Source organism: Ceratotherium simum, chromosome 1, assembly GCF_057802395.1.
Source record: "Ceratotherium simum simum isolate JZ-2026a chromosome 1, ASM5780239v1, whole genome shotgun sequence".
Taxonomy (NCBI): Eukaryota; Metazoa; Chordata; class Mammalia; order Perissodactyla; family Rhinocerotidae; genus Ceratotherium; species Ceratotherium simum.
Genome location: NC_141900.1, coordinates 2,263,591 through 2,288,694, shown reverse-complemented (window position 1 = coordinate 2,288,694; position 25,104 = coordinate 2,263,591). Strand labels below are relative to the sequence as shown.

General features: G+C 56.8%; 1 protein-coding gene across 5 annotated transcripts in view; it reads right to left on the bottom strand.

Moving 5' to 3' along the window:
* The window catches only part of ADCY1 (adenylate cyclase 1), a 156,137-nt gene that overhangs the window by 119,613 nt on the left and 11,420 nt on the right, over nucleotides 1-25,104 (bottom strand). For all 5 annotated transcript variants that reach the window (XM_087430283.1, XM_087430309.1, XM_087430324.1 and 2 more), the window contains exon 2: nucleotides 8,750-8,899. In XM_087430283.1, coding sequence (XP_087286409.1) covers nucleotides 8,750-8,899 — 150 coding nt within the window. The remainder of the gene's footprint in view (nucleotides 1-8,749; nucleotides 8,900-25,104) is intronic.

Below are 25,104 nucleotides of genomic sequence, written 5' to 3'. Positions count from 1 at the left end.
GATGTGCTGGGTCATGGGTGACCATCCTCCACAGGAATTTCATAACTGCTTCAGTTTTAGAACTTATTTATGAATCTGAATCAACTCACAATATGAGATGTCTTAGCTCAACCTCCCTATTCTCCATATTGAAATGCTCTCACGCGCTATCTGGGGTGTGGTGGCTCTGTGTCCCCGATGGAAACAAGGAAGCGGGCCCAGAAAGATGCATTTTGTGTGCATTTCTGATATGCTAAGAGCAGCTTCGGGAGTGAAACAGGAACATGTGTGATAGTCAGCCAGAAACTGAAAGACATCATCACCTGTCAGGCCCAGAAATGTCTACTTAAATAGAGAAGAAAGTATGTAGGAAATGAACTTCTTATCTCGGCTGATCTGCATGCACCAGGCATCTGTACACATGTGCACGGCTCGGTTCAACACGGTCCATCTGGCCTCTGATTTGGCTTCTTTCTGGGCTGCAGCCAACGCAGCCTGGCATGGTCAGGAGTCCATATCGGTCAGAAAGCCAGCGTGTGCTGCAGAGACAAGTACCACCAGGCCTGCGGCAGAACCTCCAGCTCTTTCCTGCATGTGGCTTCCTGTCTGCCCAGGGGGCTCTGCTCTCCCAAGCAGCCAAGGAGAAAGGAGAGTATGGGTGAGCGTGCCCTGCAGAGGACACTGACTTTGAAGCAGGAAGTTCAGCTGCACCTATTCCTTCTCCACAAACGTGGCAAATTAAGACACAGCCAGGCCTTACCCCAGCATGGCATGACTGGCTCTCTGCTCAGTCCCAAGATCCGGGTGTTGGCCGGGCAGCACTCTCTTGGGGGTTCCAAGGGAGAATCTGCTCCCAGCTCACACAGGCTTCAGCAGACGCTGGCCACGTTTGGTCTGAAGAGCGAGATCCCATGTCCTTGCTGGCTGTCAACAAGGGCCACTTTCAGCACTCCGAGGCTGCCCGCACTCCTGGGCACATGGCCCCTTCACCTTCAGGCCCCTCAACTTCTGCTTGGAGCCTCCATGAGCTCCTCTCTGCTCGCAGCAGGAGGAAACACTCTCCTTTCAAAGGAGTTGGGTGATTAGGTCAGACCCACTGAATAATCTCCCTTTTGCCATAAATGTATCATAATCACACCAGTAACCCCAGAGCCGTGCATGAGCTGGTGGATGTGAGGCCCAGAGGTTGTCAGCGACCCATTCACGAGGCCAAGAACCTGGTCCTGGCACCTGCTCCAGCCTCCTGCCTCCCCAGCTCAGAGCAAGAAGGAAGGGAGAAGCCCAGCAGGAGGGTCCTCTTTCCCCATCCCGGGGCTGCTTCTCCACCTCCAACCGCAGGAGAGTTCCATGTCACACAGCCACCCAGGAAAGAGGCCACGTCTCGAGCCCAGAGGCCAGGGGCCACCTAGCCCTGTGCACATGCGAGGCCTCACAACCATGACCCAGCCAGGACTTGCAGCCAGCTTCTCCTTACTTTCAAATCATGCACTTGACTTCTACTTGAACTAGAGTATTGTATGTTGTTTGGTGGGTGCCATGGACTGAATTGTGTCTCCCCAAAACTTGTGTGTTGAAGCCCTAACTCCAATGTGACTGTATCTGGAGATGGGGCTTTTAGGAAGTAATTAAGGTTTAATGAGGTCCAAGGGTGGGGTCCTAATCTGATAGGACTGATGTCCTTATAAGAAGAGGAAGAGAGATTTCTCTCCCCATTCACATGCACTGAGCAGAGGCCACGTGAGGAGTTTTAAGAACCCAGTGGGATGTGTCTGCCGTGTGTGTAGACAGAAATACAGCACCCAGCTGGAAGGCGGTGATGTCTCACTGTACCCATGCTGACCATCCACCACGAGGCACCCTGCATTCAAGGCAAGAAGGACTGCTGAGCAGCTCTGCCTTCCAGAGCTGGCTCTGCGTGGGAAGAGGGATGGAGGTCATCTGGTGCTCCCAAGCCTCCGCCCCACAGCCTGAGACAGGAGGTCTGGGGCCGGCCTGAGCCAAGGCCGTTGTGGGGGCCTGGGGCTGAGCACCGTGGCCTCAGCTCTGCTTCCATGGTGTCCTGGCAATTGTGGGGTGACGACACGACAGGGTAGTGTCCCCCTCGCCGGCAACACACCTCGGCCCTCGCCTCCCAGAGCCCTGTGCATTACACATCAACACTGCCAAGGGGACCAGACACGCGGGCACCTGGGTCCCTCCCAACCCACTCGGGCACCAAGAGGCAAAGGGCCTTGGGGCTGATTCTGCTCATGAACACAGGACTGGGGGACAGGGGCCACTCCCCGTGTGTCCATCTGACCCGCATTTCTGAGATTCTGGAATCCTAGCTCTGTCCTCCATAATCACAGAGCAAGGGTATCCTGTGCTCACAGAGGAGTTTCTATCCTATAGAGATTGGATTAAAATGATGTTTTCCTTGGAAATTTGTATGATTCATCTGTAGAACCATCTGAGCCTGGTGATTACTTTTTGGTAAGCTTTTCATTGCTGAGTCAATATTTTAATGGTCATAGGATGTTCCAGCGTTTTTGTTTTTTTTTTAAATCAGTTTCAGTAACTGACACCTTTCTGGGACTTTGTCCACTTTGTCTAAGTTTTCAAATATTCTGGCATAAGGTCATTCTTAGTGTTTCCCTCTTATCTGTTTTTAACCCCGCTTTATCTGGAGCCTGGGCTTTCCCACCCCTAATACTCATTTCTTCTCCATCGGTCTCTCTAAGGCTTTTCTACTTCAAAGAACTAACTTCTGACATTTTTGTTCTGAAACTGAAAGAGCCCTGTTAAAAGGCCCCTCAGAGCCCTTTGGAATATTTTAACTCGGGAATCCAGAAACCCAAAACCCTTGTGTGAGCCTTTTTATGGCTGAGGAGACCTGGCACTGTCGAGGGAGAAAGTGGGTCACGGCTGGTTTGAGGGGATTCTGGGTTCCGGCCTCTGCTGTCCCCGCTCTGCCAAGGCTACTTTGTCACTGGTTTCATTATCCTTCCTAAGCCATTTAAATTCTCCGAGCCAGCCCCAGTTCTCAGATTTATAAAATGGAATCAAGTTCTTATATGCTTGCCCATGATGCACAGGCCTGAAATGAGATTTGAAGATCTAAGAGCTCATACAGGAAGAACACCTTCGGACCTCCACTTCCTTCTGTTCTGCCAAGACTTTGAAGGACAGGACAGTTGGGCAGCCCCGGGACAGGGTAAGGGCCGTTGCTTGTTCTGATGTGGTGGGAGAAGAGGTCTCATCAGCATATCCACGTCCCTCTCAAAGGAGTCAACCTCAGGGACTACTCAGGTAGCTTTTTCAAAGTATAGCAGAGAACCTTCTAGAAGTACAGTAAGTGTCCAACGAAGCAGACAGGCCTCCTGCCCATCCTCTCCCAGCCCCTCTGGCTTCCCTCTGGGCTGCCCTGAGAAGGAGGGGAGAGTTGTTCTAATAGTTCCACTTGTGAAAACACTGGAGGAGGCCCTAGTCTTTGAGACTTTGAGGGTCTTTCAGGGGAGACCAGGCCTGTCTGCGTCAGCTGGGGGCAGGGCAGGAGATTAATGAAAACTCAGATTTTGCACGCAAAGTGGTGGTACCTTCTTTTAAAATTACCTCCGTGCAACTGCAGGGCTATTAGTTCTAAACCATATAGGAGGGGAGGGGACGTTCCTGATTACTGGGCAATTATCACCTTCTTCATAGGTTTCCACAAAATCAGTGATTACAGGCACAAAATGCCCAGGATGTGTCCTAGCCCAGCAGGGTAAGTGGTGAAAGCTCACAGTGGCATCCTTATCTAAGACAATCAGACTCTTCCCAGGGTCAGAGGTCAAGCATGCCTTACTATCTGCATAAAAAAGTAACTGAAGGACCTGGGGCCAAAACAATTTTGGCCTCAGGTTTGTAAAGAGTGGAGAAGAGCCTGAGTCCCCACACACATTACTGCCCAGGATTCAGGAGCAGTGACGCTTCTCAACAGTTTCCATCTGCTGATTCCTGTCCGGGAACAAAACGGTGGGGCAGCTGGGAGACGCAAGGCTCCTAACATTGGGTGTTTGCATTTCAGAGCAGGGCCTCTTGCACCCCGCTCCCGCAAACCCTGACCGGCCAGTGGTGGCCACACAAGCACAGCACAGCCTGTCCTACAGACACATCCCAGGGAGATGTTTCCTGGGTCTCTCAAGTGAAACATCTGCTTCGAGCATTAAAGCACAATCGTCTATTGTCTCACAAAGCCTCCAACCTTGGCACCTCTGGGTAGATAGTCACCGCGGGAGAGAGGAAAGAACAACCCGCCAAACTCCTAGTACGTCTGCCTCCCGCCCACCTCCACATCCTTACCTCTGCACTGACCCCCAAACGTGCATCTGACCAGGTCTCTTTCCTGCTCATACATGTCGGAAAACCCACCACGCAGTCATGTGCACACACCTTCCACAGTGTGCGAAGCCCGGCCTCTCTCTCACATTCCCCTGTCTCCTTCCCGCTGAGGCCACAACAAATTCAAGGGCTCCCCTCAACCACCAAGCACATTCCTGCTCAGCATCTCTGCTCACGTTCCTCGCCCGACTCAACCTCCCTCAATGACCCCATTCCCAACCCCTCCAGTCCCAGTCCACATCTCCCCACTTCTGCAGAAGCCGATGGCCCACACCTACCGCCACACAGTAGTCACTCCAGAGCTAGACCCCTGGCACCTCTCCCAGAGCTGGAGTTCATTCCCCCTGGATCCCCTCCCAGAATCAGGATGTGTCCCCCCAGCATCCCCTTCCAGAACAGGGGTGCATTCCCCAGCGTCCCCTCCACAAAACTGGGGTGCATCACCCAGATCTCCTCCACAAAACTGGGGTGTACCCCCAGATCTTCTCCACACAACTGGGGTGTACCCCCAGATCTCCTCCACACAACTATAGTGCATCCACCAGCATCTCCTCCACACAACTGGGGTACATCTCCTACCATCTCCTCCACACAACCGGGGTGCACCTCAGCATCTCCTCCACAAAACTGGGGTGCACCCCCAGATCTCCTCCACATAACTAGGGTGCATTCACCAGCATCTCCTCCACACAACTGGGGTGCATCTCCAGCATCTCCTCCACAAAACTGGGGTGCACCCCAAGCATCCACTCCCAGAACTGGGGTGGCTCCACCAATATCCCCTCACATCACCCAGGATGCCAAGTTACTGTTTCAGGGCCTGGAGAAGACTCTAGAAGCAGCTATTGAATTGAATTCCTTTGTTAATGAGTTGAAACATGAAAATGCAGACAGGTCATGACAAGCCTGTATGGTCGGGATGTCTCTCATCTATAATTCGGGGGAATGCAGTTTTCACACTGACACGCTGGTTAGAGTTGCCTCAGCCATCTCAAGGCTCTCCCAGGCTCACCAGGCAGTCCCTGGGTAACTGTAACATACCGAGTGCCCACTGGTGCCTTGAGAGCCCCCAAGAGGTGGCTGAGCCCTGTCTGAGCCCAAGCGCTCCCCTCTGCCACCCTAAAGAGACAAGGCTTCCCAAGCTAAAATCAGGCCAGCAGATGCAGGGACGGACCTGAGCGCCAGTTACAAGACTGCCCAGGGAGACAGCGGTCATGTGATGTGACCCCACAGGCTGCAACAGAAAAAGTTCACCCACCAGGTGAACTCATGGAAATGACCTGGCCTCACTCACTTTCATATTCCAACACATTTGCTCAGCTTTGAAGCAACAGATGAAACTCGATAGGAAAATGAAAGATATGTTTGAAAACACGAAGGACTGAATTGTTACACAAAGAAAAGCAAAGCTAGAGGAACAGATTCGGGGATACAGGGATCCCTCTGATGGAGCGTCAGCCTCTGTACAGTGAGCAGCTCGTTCAAACCCACAGGGATCAGTATGCACACCACAGAGAAACACAAGAGGAAAACACGCATGAAAACCCAGCTGTCTGCATTAGTATAGGGAAAGCAGCATCTGAATAAATAGGAGGTACCAAGTCCTAGCAGAGACAGAGACAGAGACAGAGACAGAGACAGAGAGAGGCAGGGAGGGAGGGGCAGGCCCATCAGATGCAGCCCTGAGCCCCACTCAGAGAACCACTGCAACCCAGAGCTGAGCCTAATTAGGTATTACTCATAAAGATACAATGGAGCACAACGTTTGTTGGAAAATACCCAGGACCCACAGAGAGAAACAATGTCATATTTGCACTGCTCAAAATGTAACTAAGGAAATACTTCAAGTCTATGTGAATAAAGACGCTCATGAGGAAAAAACATTTTTAAAAACATGATGCCTAAATGTCAGATGCTGGGAACACTCAAGTTACACGTGCAGGGGAAGAAGCAGCAGCTGCCTTCAGTTACGTTTAGAACATGGGTGGATATACCTGTGGGAAATGTTAAGTCAAATGCAGAAATAAAATTACATATACACCAAAATGACAATGATGTGGGAAAAGAATATGCATAAAGGTGAAACCTTGAAAATACAGAGCATTTAGTTGGATTGACAGGATTGGGTGACATTTACCATTTTGCAGATTTCATGCTAAGAACATCAGCTCTGTGGTAAGAACTCAGACATGTCTCTGAGCCTCCGTGAGTCTGGGCTTCCTCCTCTGTAGGACTGAGAAAACACACCCTTACTCACGGAGCTGCTGTAAAAGCACGTGAAAGGACATGCGTACAGCCGCAAATGCTAGACTTGTGGCTGCTCCGTGACAGCAGGACTATCTGTGTGGCCACTATATTCCCAGGGCTGGAACGTGGGTGCAGAGAGAGAGAACACAGCCTTGCAGAATCTTCGCACACAAGCACACAAGCACACAGAGTGGCCCACGGCCATCACCAGCATCGTCGCCATTGCTTGCATCGTCACCATCGCTACCGGCATTGACAGACAGGACCGACCTTGAGTTACAAGGGGACACCAAGCGTTAGAAAATACTTCAAGGCTGGAAGCGAGGTAGTCTACAGGAAAGGCAGCAAGAAAAGAAATGAAATTAGACAAAAATAGGAGATGGGAAAGGAAGATATTTGAAAGGAGACAGAAAGGAGAGAGAGAATAGGAGAAAAAGGAAAGGAAGATTCAGAAACACATAACAATAGCCCAAAAAGTCACTTTTCCAGTCACCTTCAGGGGTATAGTGAAGGGGAGAGGGCTCCAAAGAGTCACTTCTGGGAGTAGAAGCATCACACTGAGCTCAAGTGTTTCTCAGAGAGCGCTAGAGATGCTCCATCAGTGCTGACGCCCGGTCTGGAAAACATGCGGCAGGGCACAGCCCCAGAAGATGCACTATTTATACACACACATGCACGTGTGCACACACTTATACACACACATCTGCACCCACACATGCACACATACACACATATCCCCACATATCTACAAGCATACACACATGCGCACACGTTCAGAAACATAGGCATGCACACACACAGTCCACATGAATGCAAATCCACACACATGCACACAGAGACATGCACACACACGCACATGTGCACATGTACAACCTGCAAACATGCCCCACATATCCACAAACATACACGTGTACACGCACAAACAAAAGCACACCTATCTACACATGCACGCGCACACACAACACACACCTGCACACATGCATGTCACAAATGTACAAATATACACACAGACACATATCTCCCACAGACATACCCCCCCACAGATCCACACACACCATCTATTTCTAAGCAAGATCCTACCTTTACTGTAAATGCTAGGTATGACCATAATATCTATAAATGAAAATATGCGTGTGCATTTTCTAAATGTACAGTCAGTACTTAACCTTGTATCTACAATCAAGGTAGGATCTCATTTAGAAATCAATCCCATCTGTCCCACCCCCAGGAAAATAAGCCTCAGCCACCAGCACTGTCGTGAAGCAGAGTCCAGGTTCTCCCAGTGAAAGGCCTCGCCCAGAGCTCTCAGAGCAGCCTCTTGGGCCCCAGGACAGCAGCAGATGAGGAAACACTGTGCCGAGGGATGAGCCCAGGGAGACGGCTGACAGTGGCTCAGGACAGTGGGAAACTAGCCCAGCTGCCTCCAAGCCTGCAGCCTTTAGGTTGGAGGCGACAGTCCCACTGCCCCAGCAGACCGTGGCAGGAGCTGGGCAGGGTGCTCTGAGGGCTCACAGCCGAGCTGCTAGTGCAGGGCTACCATGACAACCACGGTCACGGGCACAGTGCCCGAGACGCCCCCACGCTCAGGGTCAGCAGAAGCCTCGCCCCTCTGTGGGTCCCTCAGGCCACAGGTCAGTGCGCCAAGGCCGGCCAGGACCCGCGTTGGCCACCAATGCCAAGTTAGCCTATTCCGGCTGCATCTGGAGGCCAACCTGCCCCAATGCCCACCCCCAGCAAACCAAATGTCACTGTCAGTTGCTTTCAAGCAGCTCAGCCCCTTCCAGCGGCAGCAAACGCGCAGCACTGGCTCTCCACCTCGCTTCTGCCTCCACCCGAGTCCCACGAAGCCCCCTGGCATCTCCTCCACAGCCCCATACCTCGTGTCACCAATGGGTAAACTGAGGCCCTGGGATGACAGGGTGGCGGTTCCTTCACCTCCACGTCCAGGGCACCATCCTCCCGCAGCTGCCCCATCTCCTCTGACTTGCCGAGGGGGCCAGAAGCACATGCAGCCCAGAGAGAGGAAGGGCCAGCCCACAGAGGGCAGAGGGGGCCAACCGAGGCCTGAGGCCCCACCACCTCCCAGACAGGCCAGGCTGGGCCGCTTGGTGCTCCCCGCTCTGTGCTCCCCATGTCCCCGTGAGTGAGACCCCGCCACACCGACCTGCTTCTCATTCTCGTCCTCCAGCCTCAGCCGGTCCTCGATGCAGTTCCGGGCCTGCAGGAAGGACTTCCTCTGGGAGCGCTCGGCCAGGATCCTCACAAAGACCCCAAACATGTTCACGCTGAGGAAGAGCAGGGCGTTGGCCCCGAGCTGGAAGGGAGAGAACAAGGCAGAGCACCATGCACAGGGGGCCTAAGCTTGGCAGAAGCCCCTAAACATCCTCCGACAACCAGCCCACAAAATAACCGTGCTGTCCAGGGCGGCCACATGTGCTGCCAGACCCACAGCACAAAGTCAGCTTCACGCGGCCACGAGCCCAGGCAGCGGGCGCATCCTTCATCCTGTGCAGGGCCCATCCACGCCATAAGCTTGTCAGGTAATGGAACAGTATGCAAGAATGCAAGGTGTGCCCCCTAACATTCATATGGAAGCCCTAATCCCCAATACCTCAGAGTGTGACTGTATTTGGCAAGACGGTCTTTCAAGAGGTAAATAAGTCAAAATGAGGTCACTAGCATGGGCCCTAATCCAATGTGACTGTTGTCCTTACAAGAGGAGATGAGGACACAGACACACAGAGAGGGACGACCATGTGAGGACACAGGGAGAAGCCAGCCGTCTACACGTCAAGGAGGGAGGCCTCAGGGGGAACCAACCCCGCCCACACCTTGATCTCGGACTCCCAGCCTCCAGAACTGAGAAAATGAATTTCTGTTGTTTAAGCCGCCCAGTCTGCAGTATTTGTTATGGCAGCCCTAGGACACTATTACACCTAGAAAATATGAACGTGGAGAGAGAGTGGTTGTTCCCACAAAGACTACATGGAATGCTCTGCAAAGAAGCAGCGAAGGAGAGTTGATTAAAAACAAAAAGAAGAGGGCCGGCCCCGTGGCTTAGCGGTTAAGTGCGTGTGCTCCGCTGCTGGCGGCCCGGGTTCTGATCCCGGGCATGCACTGACGCACCACTTCTCTGGCCATGCTGAGGCCGCGTCCCACATACAGCAACTAGAAGGATGTGCAGCTATGACACACAACTATCTACTGGGGCTTTGGGGAAAAAAAGGAGGAGGATTGGCAGTAGATGTTAGCTCAGAGCCGGTCTTCCTCAGCAAAAAGAGGAGGATTAGCATGATGTTAGCTCAGGGCTGATCTTCCTCACAAAACAAAAAAAAAACAAAAAGAAGAAAGGACGGCATTTGGGTGTGAAGTGAACACCTGTCACGTATGTATGAAGATGAAGAAAACACAGCGTTCAGAGCCCTGCGCTCTGCCAGGCGCCCTGGGTTCTCACTCCACTTCTATGGATGAGAAATGAAAAAGGGGCCCAGGTGAGAAGGACTCCTCCTGGGGCGCCAGCTCAGACCCACCCTCAGACGCTCAGATCTGCTCAACCAGGAAAGGACGCCGCACACATGAGCTAAAGTAGGGTGTACAAGGAAGAGAGTGTTTCACAACTTCCTGCTTTCACTGGCCTTAACTTAACTCCACACCCCCCAGGACTGACCTTGGGGGACTTCACAGGGACCAGCAATGGCAGAAGGACTCACTTGCCCTGGGGCACACCTCACATCATGGCAGATCCAGGAAAGGATCAGACACCACTTCCCCCACTCAGCCTCCCCAGCTGGTCTGTCCCCACCTCTCATGGCCACAGGGCCCAGGGCCCCGCAGGGGCACCTCTCACAGGCCAGCAGGACCACGGCACATCTCACGAGGCCCCCAGGCAGCTAACAGCGAGAGAGGACGCCCACTCACCTCCCTGGGACTGCGGTGTTGATAAGCATTGGACAAAACAGCTGCCCCTCAGGCACCGCAAAATGGAGGATTTCTACATCTGATTAAACTCAGGCATTTCCTGCAGGTTCCAAGTGTCACTGCTCCTAATGGATTAACCAGAAACACTCCCCACACGGACTGCGTGCTGCACACAACACACGGGACAGCACAGACAGTGGCACGCAGGACGGAAGTTTACAGCAGATGATGGGTGAGCCGGGCTGGAGAGCACTGGCTGCAGGACAGGGACAGGGGACACCAAGAGGCCATGGGGACAGAGACCACAGCACCTGGGCGTGGACTGGGGGCCGGGGGCAGGTGGGAGGGCAGAGACTGGGCCGGGGTGGTGCGAAGAGGAGGACAGACTGGGGCACACAGGGGAGGTTTGACTGGCCTGACTCCAGGTGTGTGTGACAGCCTCAAACACCTGGCCCTCGGGAGGATGGACGTACGGGGTTGCAGTCGGGAGTGATGTCCACCTAGAGATATTAGAGCTGCGCACAGGAGGCGAGAGGGAGCCAAGCCAAGGGACATGAACCTGTAGGGCTCCCGTACACCGCCGTCATCTCCCTAACACAGAGGAGTGAACTCGAGAGCAAGCTCAACAGAGCCAGTCTAGTCTCATGTACAACTGACAGAAGTGTGGGTACACCATTTACATCCACATAGACACGGGTGGAAAACATTCCTCCCAAATGTCGCCTCTGAGCGCCAGAGAGAGGGACAGACATCCTCTGTGAGGGCATCTGATAGAGTGGCCCAAAGTCCTAACAAAACAGTGCCTGCTATGACCTTGAGCATCTCCATGTGACCTGATCATCTCCATGGGACCTGATCATCTCCATGGGACGTGTGACCTGAACATCTCCATGTGACCCTGATCATTTCCACGTGACCTGTGACCTGAACATCTCCATGTGACCCTGAACATCTCCATGTGACCTACCATCTCCATGTGACCTGAACATCTCCATGTGACCCTGATCATCTCCATGTGACCTACCATCTCCATGTGACCTGAACATTTCCATGTGACCCTGATCATCTCCATGTGACCTATCATCTCCATGTGACCTGATCATCTCCATGTGACCCTGATCATCTCCATGTGACCTACCATCTCCATGTGACCTGAACATTTCCATGTGACCTGATCATCTCCATGTGACCCTGAACTTCTTCACTGTAACCATGAACATCTCCAGTCCCTCTAAATCTGGGTGGTCTCTCCTAGCTGGAGTATTCCATGCTTCAACCAGGTGCAGAGCTGAAAGCAAATGCTTCTGTGGCGCCTGTACCAGCCTCTCACGAGGCATGGATGGTAGCATTGGCTGTGCCTAGGGGACATGTGCTGGGCCCCGCTGGTTAGGCCAGTGTTTTCTGTCCTCTAACAGACCGTCTGCTGTATTTTGAGATCAGTTCATGCCAACCTGCTTACGAAGGCACTCGTCTGGTGGCAGTGGGAAGACCAGCATATATGAAATAACAAATTGCAGTTTTGTAGTCAATATTTAAACATGTACTGAGTGTGTTTAACATGCCCACAGGCACAGTAGTGGGCACATTTCTAAAAATTCACATAATAGTGAGTCATTGCACCAAGCTTGCTTCTCTTCCCAGTAGTCTCACAACCATTTTGGCTTCTACATGCCTCCTCCTGGCCTCGATTTAAGGTTTTGAACATTTAGAACCTATAACACACAGTACATCCTCCTGGGACGCAGCAACGGACCCCTCTTGAGATGCCCTCCCGGGCCAGCACCCCCACAACCTCCGTGAATCCCTGCAGTGGAGCTCTCAGCTGTCACTCTCCTCAGGGGGACACACAGCTGGGTGGAGGACAAGAGACTCGACTGAACGGCCATGGCACCCTGGGTCAGCTCAGCACAGGGGGCCAGGATGCCACAGATCAGGGTCATGGGCCCCACAGACATGGCTTTTCCAGAAAGCAAGCCCTCGGCCAGCCCAGGGCGGAGACGAGGGAAGGTGGGTGTCCCCACTGAGGTCTGGGTGCGTCAGAGGGGCTGAGGGGCAGACAGGGGGAGGGTGCAGCAGGGCCAGCAGAGGCTGGACAGTTTGGTCAAGGGAGAAATCGAGAGCAGAGTGGAGGCAGGCGGGGCCACCCAGGAGCCCCATCTCCTCACCACCTCCACACCCCCCTTCAGCACACCTTCCCTTTACTCTAGCCATGACGGTTCCCCAGGGAAACTGAGGCCGGACTGGGTGGTCCCTGAGTACCCAGCTGCCCAATAACACCGTTTGAGCTGCTCACATGGAGAAGGAGCCCCATGGGCCGCCCCACAGTTGGAATATGGCAGGCAAGGTGAAGGGGAGCAGAGATCATCGGGGGGGGCCTCATGCCTGGGCCTCTGTGTTCACACACCCGGATGGCTTCCATGCACCCCACCAACCTTCCCCCAGCAAGGCAGAAGAGGAGGCCACCCACATGAAGGCAAAGCCACCTGCACACCTGCCGTCCTCTCCTTCCTCCACACACACCCCACGATCAGGGCCATGACAACGAGTCACAGCCATGACAAGAGGCTCGGCACACCCCCACAGGGCACAGAGAGGTTTCAGGACTGGGTCCCTAGTCAGTGATCAGTGATGAGGGTGACAGCGCAGGAACACGTGTCCAGAGGTCACCTGCCCACAGGTGTGGCCTGGAGCTGGTGTTGGGTCAGGCTGGCAGCAGAAGGGGCAGCAGCGGTGGGCAAACTCAGCTGAGGGGGTTCCAAGCTGGGGGAAGGGCATGTGTTGGGGTAGAGGCTGAGCACCACGCACCCTGAGAGCTGCAGGAGGTGAGGCCGGGGCGGAGCTGCCTCCCGTGGCCCCCCGGCCTCCCCACGCCTCAGCCTGGTCTCTGGGTTTGCGGTGTTGCGAGGGGACCGGCCTGCTGCAGTGGCACCCTAAGTCCAGGACCCTCTTCCCTTCCTCGCTCTGAGGAAACCCAGCCCCCCTTTGCACCCCCAGTGCCAGCTGCCTGTTCTCGGGGTCTCAGGGCCACCAGGCCTGGCCCCTCCTCATGGTCCCACAGCCACTTGGGAGCTGTCGCTTGCTGCTCCCTAACCGCAAATCTGAGCCGTCACACCCCGGGATGCCGCCCTCAGGAGCGCCAGGGCCCCTCCTCCCCCACCAGACTCCTGCCTCAGTTGTTCTCACGCTCCTCCAGCTGTATTCTGGAGGTGGGGTCTCAGCGAGCACAAGCTGGATGCACTGGCCTCTCTCTGCCCACTGCCACCAGCAAATGCTTCCGGAGCCCACAGCAGGCAGCCGCACTGGTTTTCTGGGCAGTGACCAGTCCTACCTCCCACCCTAGCATCCCCAGCTCTTCAGACACACAGGCACTGGGGAGGTGCCAGGCTCCCCAGCTACCAAGGGTGGCACATGCCCAGCGGCCTGGAGTCTAGGCCTCGGGATACCTGCCCCACACACCTGGCCTTGGGGTACCTGCCCTGCACACCTGGCCTCAGCACACAGGCCGCTGAGGACCACACTGCCCCCTGCTCCCCATGGCCCACGATGCCCTGGACACCTGGGCTCTGCCAGGACCCCAACCTCCCACCTTTTCCTGCCCTTCGACGCCCTGCCCTGTGCTCTCTCTCTTCCTTCTCCAGCTGAAATCCCAGGGCCCAGCAGGACAGTCCCCTGCCCCTCTCCCATTGTGTCCAACACCTGGGGAAATGTCGCCTCGTCAAAGCCCGCTCCATGTGTGCGGCTGGCCCTGGCGAAGGAAACGCCTCTGCCCCACCGAGCAGGCTCCTAAAGGGCACAACTGGCTCCTCAAATGCTCCTCAAGCTGCAACGGAGTCATCATCTGTCCCTCCTCCCTCAGGGACGTCCTTCTGCCCGCCTCGCTAGTGCCCTCACCCCTCCCACACCAGCAGGGCTCCCCTCTGCCCCCCAGCTGGGACCTGCCGCTCTCTATAGGATCGTCCTTGGCAGCAAACCTACAACGTGTGATTATTTCTCACCTGAAAATAAAACCCCTCTCTTGACTCCTCTTCCTCCCCCAGCCCTGCCCATGTTTCTCCTCTTCACAGTGAAACTCCTGACAAGGCCTCACGCCTACTTAGCCCCACTTCAGCCCACCTTCCCTTCCACAGCTGCCCTGGGCAGTCTGTGGCCAGGTCAGGGCCGCCTTTGCATCCTGAGCCCAGGCTCGGGCCCCAGTGCCTGGCCCACCTGCTCAGGGCTACCAGCCCCCTCCCCCGGCCCTCCCCAGCCTCCTCTGGTCTGTCCACCCACGCCTCACACCTGGGCCCCCTCCTCCCCTAACACCACTCACTTCTGGTGTCTCATCCACACTCAACTTGGGACCCATCCCCGTGCCCAAGACCCCAAATCAATACCTTCAGCCTGGCCCCAGTCCAGCCACACCCCTCCTGGCCCACTCAGCTACTCCAGCTGGCTGTCTACTCACCCCTGCATGGGACAAGCCCTGGTGGGACCCCTGATCACCCTCCAACACTCACCCCAGCAGCCTCTCCCACCTCAGCTAACCAGGACCCCTAGAAACCTCTCAGGCCTGCGGCCCATTTCCACCATCAGCAAATCCTACTGGCAGGACTTCCTTTCAGCAGATGGGGCACCTGACCTCCTATATCACTCCTGTCCTCCTCCTGTCCCTCAGGCTCCCCTGGACCAAGCAGCCTAGTGGTCAGTGGGTCTGTCCCCTGCTTTACAGGCCTGGCCCGGAGTCCCCCCAGGGCCCAAGGCCCTCTGTGGCCCAGGCCGGGTGCCCCCACACATCCTGACCTCCTCATGTCCCCCTGGCCTGGCCTGCTTTTCTTATGGCCTCTGCCCTGCGGTCCCTGGGTGGGAGCCCTCTTCCCAGACAGCACGTGGCTCATGCCTGACCCCCAGGAGCTCCGCTCAGATGTCACCTTCTCAAAACAGCGTACCCTGATTACCACATCTGAAAATGCACCAACCCCCACAGGTACTTCAGGGATCCTCCCCTTAGTCCCTTAGTTCTATTTCTTTCTTTCTTTCCTTTTGTTGTTCTTAATAGCAGTTACTGCTTCCAACACTCCCCGACCTCTCTCTCCAGGTTGTCTCGGGCGAGGCCTGATGAGATTCTGTTTCCCAGCTCTCACATGCGTCCTCGGATGGGCGCGTGGGAGGGACCCCAGCTTTTCCAAGATCGATACAGGCATAGAAGGGGCAATGCATCGACCTGTCATGTCTGAAGTGACACTGGCTCTGGAGCAGGCTGAGGCTTGCGGGAGCTGTGCATGGCATGGGACACGGTGCACACATGTGCACACGCAGACCAGGTCACGCAGCCCCAGAACAGAGCTAGGGTGCATGGCAGAAGCCGTGCAGTAGCAAGGCCAGTCCCCTACATGCCTCCTCCCGAACCCTAGCCCCTAACGCCTGCTGCAGACGAGACCATTTCACAGATGGAAACAGAGGCCAAGGAGAGTGATTTGTGCAAGGTCGTGCATGAATTACTGCAGAGCGGGAACGGCATGGAGCCCTTGGTTCTTCTGTGTGGGCACCACACCCACACTTCTTGGAACTATCCAGGACACGTCTGAAGCAGTAACGGATGTGGGAAAAGACCAGCGGTCTCTGGTCAGGCAATCAGCCTCACCGTGACTGACCACATCTCACAAAGCCGTCACACCAAGGAGCATGCCTGCCACAGGACAGCGGCCACATCATTTCAAACAGTATTTTCAGTCCTCGTTCAACCTGATTTCAGAAAACAGAAACCCCAGGACAGGAAATGTGTGATCTCTGTTCCACGCGCTGGCCCAGCAGGAAGTCCTGTCCTCGTTCCCCTCGGCTCCATAGAGAACTGACGCCGAGACGCAGACCTCGGACCTTCCACCAGGCACAGGGCACATGGGTGTGGACAGCAGGCAGGTGGCATCCACAGCCAGGGCGGCGGGGAAAGGTGCTCAGGTCCCCTCCTGTGATGCCAGAAGGGGCGGCAATGGTTCAAAGCAGACCATTGCCTGTGGACCTGGGCACACAGCTGGTGGGAGAGGCACTGTGGAGAATGGGATGGAATCACCTGCAGACAGGTGTGCATGACTGGGCTCGCTCATCAGCCCCCTGTCCACTGGGCAGGCAGCTGACCCCCACCCCACAGTGGGTACCTGGGGTCCCACGGCCGGTGCAGAGAGGGGAGGACCTGGCATCATGCAGCAGGTGGGTCCAAATGTCCACCATGGCAGGCAGGTCCCTCCCACCCCAGCCACTCCAGGACACAGTGGGCTTGGTAAGCCTTTCATGAGCTGGGAGGAAATGAGCTCTGAGTAGGGTCTGAGGCTGGATTTAAAACAAACTGGGGGTCTGGCACATGGCAATGACGCCATTTCCACATCTGGCAGTGACTCGGCCAGGAGGTTAAGGGCCACCACCTAGAGGGCAAAGGTGCGGGGGTTAGTTATTGAAAAACATAAAACCGCCTCATGTCTATGTCCCCTCCCCTAATTGGCCCCGCTGGGGATCGGGGGCTTCCCAGGCATCCACTCTGACAGTCATGCATGTGCCCAGGGTGCACTAGACATCCTGGTGCACTGACCTAGCATCTGGTACAGCCCGACCAAGGCCTGGGCCTAAGGAGCCAGCAGAGGAAAAGTCCGGACCAGGATCACCATCCCCAGGGCCCAAGGGACTGACAAGGGAGAGCTCATGGGACAACACCAGAAAGGTCTGATGGCCCCACATGGCTCAAGACATGATCTACTGGACCTCCCTGAACTCCCAGTGCTCCAAGGGTCCTGAGAGGGGGCTGTGCTCCTGAAGCCCCCTGGCAACACCCCTGACTGCCTCAGCCCCAGTCACACCCCTTCAGGAGACCCCTCCCCAGGCCTGGGCCGCTCCTGCCCAGGTGGGGACCCTGGAGGCTTGCCCACCCTTGGGCGGGGGAGAGCCAGGAGAACTGGCTTCCCTGCCCGGCCAGAGCCTGTGTGGGGGCAAGCTAGGCTGCCAGGCCCCCGAGTCCTACATTCCTGCCCTAGCCAGTGCCACTTTTCCCAGCTCCCCACTTGTCACAGCCAGCAGGCCCTGACCAGGGCCAGCCATGCCAGCTGGATCCACCTCACCACAGCAGAGACAGCCAGCCCCCCACACCCACGTCGGGGGGCTCCCTCACCCCGTGCCATGAGCCCAGTGCCTGACAACTTCCCACACATGTGCACACCACGTGAGGACAGACCCGACACCAGAGACTCCCCCGGCCAGAGCTGGAGCCCTGGCGCTCTGGGAGACCCCCAACCCCGAATACATGCAGTGGCCATCAGGGTCAGCGCCCCTCGGGGTCATCGCTGCCCTGTGACTTGGCTCCTTCATGCCCCAGGTCCTCCAGCTGCCACTGTCGACCCACCCTCGGAGGATCACGGTGCCCACCAGAATACCCCGAGCCTAAGGGCAGGACAGGAAAGGACACCGGCAGCCTTGAACAGAGCGCTCAGCCTGAGTGTTTGCACAGGGACACCTCCAAGGGGCGCCCACTCCCCATGGAGGAGTGCAGCGGTGAACCACATTTGGGGAACGATGCTGTGGCGTCCTCCACCCCCATGAACACACACTCCGGAGGAGAAGCAGCCCAGAGGAAACAATGTGCCTGAGGTCGGCTCCCCCAAGGGGGCAGGCGGGGGCTGGGCTCAGGGCGTATGCACCCTGCAGGCCACTCCTGGGAGGCCCCTGTCGGGCTGCTGGAGTTCTGGAGCCCTGCATCTCTGCTGACTCCCACTTCCTTCACATCTGCAAGTTTCCATGGGGAAATACAGGCAGAGGTCACTACAACAGAGTTTTCTGGACACAAAAGGCCAACTGGTGACATTCGTAAAACTCCATAAAAACATAAATATACGAATACGTGTTCTGCTGAGTTTCAAAGGCAGTCCCGATATTGCCAGTGGTTTTCATCTGGGACTCAATGCTTAGATCTAGACGTCGTTAAACGGCTCACTTTTCCGGTTTCTGACAGCTGCCTTAAAGCTGAGGGGAAACAAGTCCCCATTACACGAAAATGTCTACTTGCAGATGGTGGAGAGCACAGAGACAGAAGGAGGACAAACAGGCACAGGCCCGCGGCCCCTGCTCACGTCGAGAGCCTGCCTGGGAGTGTCTCTCGGCCTTGGAAATGACCGCCCAGCTGGCACTCCACCTCCCCAAGGCCTTGTCTGTAAACCAGACATGCTGGTTCAGCACTGCACCTACCTAGCCTCTGACCTGCCAGGGCTTTGGGCTAGAACCACAGTCTGCAGCCCTCACAGCAGGCAGGGGAGCTGCGGAGCAGGCCAGGCCTGAGGCTGACCCCAAACGTCCACACCCTTAGAGAAATAAAACTAAAGTAATCTGGCCACATTGCCAACAACTTCGCAGGCATGAAAGTGAGTCACCTAGGACCCACCACCATACCATGGCCCGCTGAGCAACTGGGGCCATTTTGCATCTCTCGTTGTGGTGCCTTTCTGTGGCTGTCATCCTGGAGCAGGTAGTTAGGACCTGGCTTCCCCCAGGAGTGTGACAGAGCGCACACTCTCTGGCTGTCAGGTGTTCAGAGTCACTATTTCAATGACTGCGGGACGCACTGCCGCAAAGAACGGTATCTTTCACATAACCATGATCTCTCCATGGCATTCTTAGCGATTTCCAATATTTTGTCACTCTCACAATGCAGGGCAAGGATCTCTGGAGGTAAATCTCTGGGCATTTACGGTCACTTCCTTAGCATCCCTACAGTCAGCCCCTCACTCAGGAACACACCTAACTGCTCTCCAGTGGGGCCCTGGCCCAGTGCCCCCACTGCCCCCACAGCCCTCGAGAAGGAAGCACATGCCCAGCTCCTGGCTAATTTCCGAGGCAGGACTGGGAGGCCTCTCAAGGGAGCATCTCTCATGCACACTAGGAATTCTAGACAGCAGCCTGCACTTCATCGTCTCATGTCCCTGCTCCCTCCTTAGCCCACCACCTCACCTCGGCCTCTCTGAGCTCCTTCTAGAGCTGTGCCTTCCACTCCACCACCTGGCCCACCCAGCACAGCCCCCCAGGCCTCCTGGAAGATAGAGACCCCACACTGCTCCTAAATCTCCACCAACTACTGAACGCTGTCTTGGTGCTCTTTCCCCACCATGATGCCCTGCTCCACACAGTGCACAGCGGCTCCACTGCCTGCACAACAAGCCTCACTGTCCCCCCCCCACATGCAGGCACATTCTCTCTCTACGTGTACCTGTCACATGAAATGTGCCCTGCATGGACGCCCCAGCGTGATGTGGGCTGCGCCGATGAGAGGCATCGCCGTCAATCTTACATTGCTGAGGGGTTTCAAGATAAGTAATTTAACCAGGGAAAACCTATTGAACACCATGGGCAGTTGTTCAGGACTGCAGGGCCCCAAGGGGGCTATGGGAGGAGGGTGCCCACACCCAAGAGGCAGAATGTAAACCAAGCCTGGAGGCCACACACAGACAGAAGACAGAGGTTTAGAGAGGTTAAACCTCCCCGAGGTCATGAGGCAAGGAGTGGCCCTGATGTCCCAAACACAGGCTGTAACTCCAGTGCCAGCCACACCACAGAAACCATCTCTGGATCCAGGCATAGGTGGATGGGCCTTGAAGGACCCATGGACCCTTGTGTGGGCTGCAGTGGCCATCAGGGCTGCCAGACACATGGCTGGTAAAGGGAGGGCTGTGGCCTCACCCTCCCCTTGCCCTCCAGACAGGACAGGAGTAGAGGCTAAGAGTGAGGAGGCCCAGGGCAGGCGGGCCCAATGTCAGGCAGGGCCTGAGTGTGAGGCAGGGCCTGAGTGTGAAGTGAGGCCAGGGTATGAGGTGGGGTCTACTCTGAGGTGCGGTTGAGTGTGAGGTGAGGCCAAAGTGTGAGGTGGGGCCTAAGTGTGAAGTGAGGCCTGAAAAGTGTGAGGTGGGGTCTAAGTGTGAGGCAGGGCCTGAGTGTGAGGTGGGGCCTGAGGGTGAGGTGGGGACTGAGTGTGAGGCAGGGCTGAGAGTGAGGTGGGGCCAGGGTGTGAGGTGGGGTCTACTGTGAGGTGGGATTGAATGTGAGGTGGGGCCTGAGCGTGAAGGGAGGCCTGAGTATGAGGTGGGGCCAAGAGTGAGGTGGGGCTTGAGTGTAAGGTGAGGCCTGAATGTGAGGCGGGGTCTGAGTGTGAGGCGGGGCCTGAGAGTAAGGTGGGGCCTGAGTGCGAGGTGGGGCTGAGTGTAAGGGGGGGCCTGGGTGTGAGGTAGGGCCTGAGTGTGAGGTGGGGACTGAGTGTGAGGTGAGGCTGAGTGTGAGGGGGGGCCTGAGTGTGAGGTGGGGCCTGAGTGTGAGGTGGGGACTGAGTGTGAGGTGGAGCCTGAGTGTGAGGTGGGGCTGAGCGTGAGGGGGGCCTGAGCATAAGGTGGGGACTGAGTGTGAGGTGGGGCCTGAGTGGGAGGGGGGGGTGGGTGTGAGGTGGGGCTGAGTGTGAGGGGGCCTGAGGGTGAGGGGGCCTGAGTATGAGGTGGGGACTGAGTGTGAGGTGGGGCCTGAGTGTGGGGGGCCTGAGTGTGAGGGGGCCTGAGTGTGTGGTGGGGCTGAGTGTGAGGGGGCCTGAGCATAAGGTGGGGACTGAGTGTGAGGTGGGGCCTGAGTGTGGGGGGGGGCCTGAGTGTGAGATGGGGCCTGAGTGTGAGGTGGGGCTGAGTGTGAGGGGGGCCTGAGTATGAGGTGGGGCCTGAGTGTGAGGTGGGGACTGAGGGTGAGGGGGGCCTGAGTGTGAGGTGGGGCCTGAGTATGAGGTGGGGAATGAGTGTGAGGTGGGGCTGAGTGTGAGGGGGCCTGAGTATGAGGTGGGGCCTGAGTGTGAGGTGGGGACTGAGGGTGAGGGGGCCTGAGTATGAGGTGGGGCCTGAGTGTGAGGTGGGGCCTGAGTGTGAGGTGGGGCTGAGTGTGAGGGGGGCCTGAGTGTGAGGTGGAGCCTGAGTGTGTGGTGGGGCTGAGTGTGAGGGGGCCTGAGCATAAGGTGGGGACTGAGTGTGAGATGGGGCCTGAGTGTGAGGTGGGGCTGAGTGTGAGGTGGGGCCTGAGTGTGAGGTGGGGCCTGAGTGTGAGGGGGGCCTGAGTGTGAGGTGGGGACTGAGTGTGGGGGGCCTGAGTGTGAGGTGGGGACTGAGTGTGAGGTGGGGACTGAGTGTGAGGGGGCCTGAGCGTAAGGTGGGGACTGAGTGTGAGATGGGGCCTGAGTGTGAGGTGGGGACTGAGTGTGAAGTGGGGCCTGAGTGTGAGGTGGGGACTGAGTGTGAGGGGGCCTGAGCGTAAGGTGGGGACTGAGTGTGAGATGGGGCCTGAGTGTGAGGTGGGGACTGAGTGTGAGGTGGGGACTGAGTGTGGGGGCCTGAGTGTGAGGTGGGGCCTGAGTGTGAGGTGCGGCTGAGTGTGAGGGGGCCTGAGTGTGAGGTGGGGCCTGAGTGTGAGGTGGGGCCTGAGTGTGAGGTGCGGCTGAGTGTGAGATGGGGCCTGAGTGTGAGGTGGGGCTGAGTGTGAGGTGGGGCCTGAGTGTGAGGTGGGGCTGAGTGTGAGGGGGCCTGAGGGTGAGGGGGCCTGAGTGTGAGGTGGGGCCTGAGTATGAGGTGGGGACTGAGTGTGAGGTGGGGCCTGAGTGTGAGGTGCGGCTGAGTGTGAGGGGGCCTGAGTGTGTGGTGGGGCTGAGTGTGAGGGGGCCTGAGCGTAAGGTGGGGCCTGAGTGTGAGGTGGGGCCTGAGTGTGAGGTGGGGCTGAGTGTGAGGGGGCCTGAGTGTGAGGTGCGGCTGAGTGTGAGGGGGCCTGAGTATGAGGTGGGGCCTGAGTGTGAGGTGGGGCCTGAGTGTGAGGTGGGGACTGAGTGTGAGGGGGCCTGAGCGTAAGGTGGGGCCTGAGTGTGAGATGGGGCCTGAGTGTGAGGTGGGGCTGAGTGTGAGGTGGGGCCTNAGTGTGACGTGGGGCTGAGTGTGGGGGGGGCCTGAGTGTGAGGTGGGGCCTGAGTGTGAGGTGCGGCTGAGTGTGAGGTGGGGCTGAGTGTGAGGTGGGGCCTGAGTGTGAGGTGAGCCCAATGCCAGTCAGTGCCTGAGTGCCAGGCAGGGGATGGGAGAGGAGGGACAACTAAGGGAGGAGCAGCAAAGCAGATTCCAGACATGAGTGCAGGGGAGTCAGGGAGTGGCTGCAACACAGGGCGCAGAGAAGAATGTGAGCAGACTGCTGAGACAGATGGACTCTGATGCAAGATCCAGACAGCAGCAGAGACCCCCATCGCCCACCAGACACGGGGGTCTGGAAAGGGTCAGGGCCAGAGCAGGGAGGCCATCAAACTGCAAGGGGGGCTGGAGCCACGAGAGCTGATCTGACGAGGCCAGAGGAGGGGCCTGCACGGAGGCTGAGATCCACCTTGTAAAGGAAGTGGAAGGTGGACCCTAGCCCCTAAAATGAAAATTATGATTCAGAAAAACAGGAACCTCCCTTTTGAGATTTTCTCATCTTAGTTTGCTTTCTCCCACCTCTGGGGTTAGCCTGCAAACACGAACGGGAAGTTGAAGTGGGGCACAAAATAGCCGGTGCGTTAGCTGGTCAAGACAACCCACCAGCCGGTGTTCCATCCTCATGTGACAGGGTCCTAGGCCACCAAGTAGAGCGGGCGGGGCCAAGGGCCGCTGTTCTCCCTCACTGCCACACAGCACACAACACCGAGGTGCTCTGGATGCACCCCCCGGCCACTGTGTCCCCCACTCAGCTCTGCATGGCCTTGGAGCCTCCACTCACAGGGAAGCAGCTGTCCTCCCTCTCCACCCGGTGACTCACCTCGTTTCTACGAGCTACAGATCTGTCCTGCAGGCGGGGCCATCACTAACTGCAGTAAGGATGTCTCAGAGGCATCTTCACAAACAAGCCGATGCTCCCACTCCACGCTCAGGCCACCTGCATTCATGCCAGCAGGAAACCCACCCGTCCCCAGTGAAGTGGGAGCTGCCCCCAGGAGAACCCGTCTAAGGGACTGGTTGAGATGAGATTGCTGGGGAGCAGGCACACTGCAGGAAGACTAAGTGAGGGCGTCTGCCAACCACCTGTCATCCCACCCTGAGAGCCCCCAGGGCTCACCCACCATCTATTGATGCAAACCCGCAAGGCTTTCCCCATTGAGGGTTCCTATTCTTCCCAAGAAGCTCTCTGAATTCGTGGCTGGAATTGCACAGAAGATGGTGACCACATGGCTTAGCACCTGCCAAAACGTGCAGAAATGACGAGACAGGCAGGCTTGAGGTCACCGTGAGCTGCACCACAGGCTGCAGGATCAGGAGTTGGGGTAGAGGAGCCATTACCCCACCCCAGCCCGCCTGCAACCACACTTGGAGCAGTGATCTTCAGAAGAGGCTGGGTCAAGGCCATCCACACTTCAAGTGGGTCCATGGGGACAGTTAGGCCAGTCTTTGCTCAGCACAGGAAAAAAAGAGCAGCAGGTCATCAGGCAGGCTCTCCAGGACAGCACCTGGGCCAGGTGAGTTAGAAGCCAGTCCAGACAGAATCACCTGCCACAGAGGCGGGTCGCTGAGAGCAACACTCCTCACCTAGCCCAGGTGAGATGAGGCTTCTTCCAAGGGAGGGCCCTGGGGCTCCCACCGCAGCCCACAGTTGGCACGCATTGTAACTGTCCCGGGGTATCCCTGGGGGCCCATGTGGGAAACTTCCACTTGGCCCTGGGGAAGACTTGCACCACGTCTCAGCACCCCCCAGGGGATCTCCTCCAAGGTGGGAATCTCTAAGCGCCCCCCACTCCTGAGGGACCCACGAGCCATGGACGCTGGCTGAACAGATGCCTTTTGGCTTGGAGAGACAGAGAGGCAGCAATCCAAAAGAAACCCCATCCTCCAGAGCGTGCCTGCAGGCTTCTTTGCTCCAAGGACTGGTAGGGGCTGGCACACAGGTGCCCCCAAATGCAGGATGGGTGACTAGCAAAAACAAGTGTGCAGATCCCCTGCCTGAGGCTGATTTTCCTAGGAATGACAAGACCAGGACCACTGGGACTCATGTGGTCCCAGACTGAGAGGCTGCTCAAGGTCCTGGTCCCCACACGGACCCAGGAGTGTGGTCCACCCTGTACCTCTTCCCTAAGGGACCCCCATGCTAGAGTTAATTCCATGGGGTTCAGCTGGTAGGACATAATCCAGCCTGGTCACCCCACAATGTGCTCACGGCACTCAGACCCCCGGGGTCTCCAGGACACTGTCTACCTTCACGGCGGACCTGAGACCCGCCAAGCCCTGGGCTCTGCGCACTTCCCCAAGCTGGCTTCTCCCGTCTCCATCCCTCCACTGCGTGTGCACGGCATGGTGCACACGCATGTGCATGCACACACACGTATAAATGCGCTGGCGGTGCATGCAGCCCCCAGCTCTCCCTTGGGACCGCTCCCTCTCACTGCTGCCTCTGCCAGCAAGGGTTTCCCTTCTTTCACTCAGGGGCGCCGTGACCCCCTGACTTGGGCTGGGAGGCCCCCCACTGGTTCTGAAGCACCCCAAGACCATCCCTCTTTAGCACTCAAACCTCTCCACAGGGCACAGAGCCTCGGCAGCATTAAAAACGTCTGTAAGAATGACAGAACCAGCC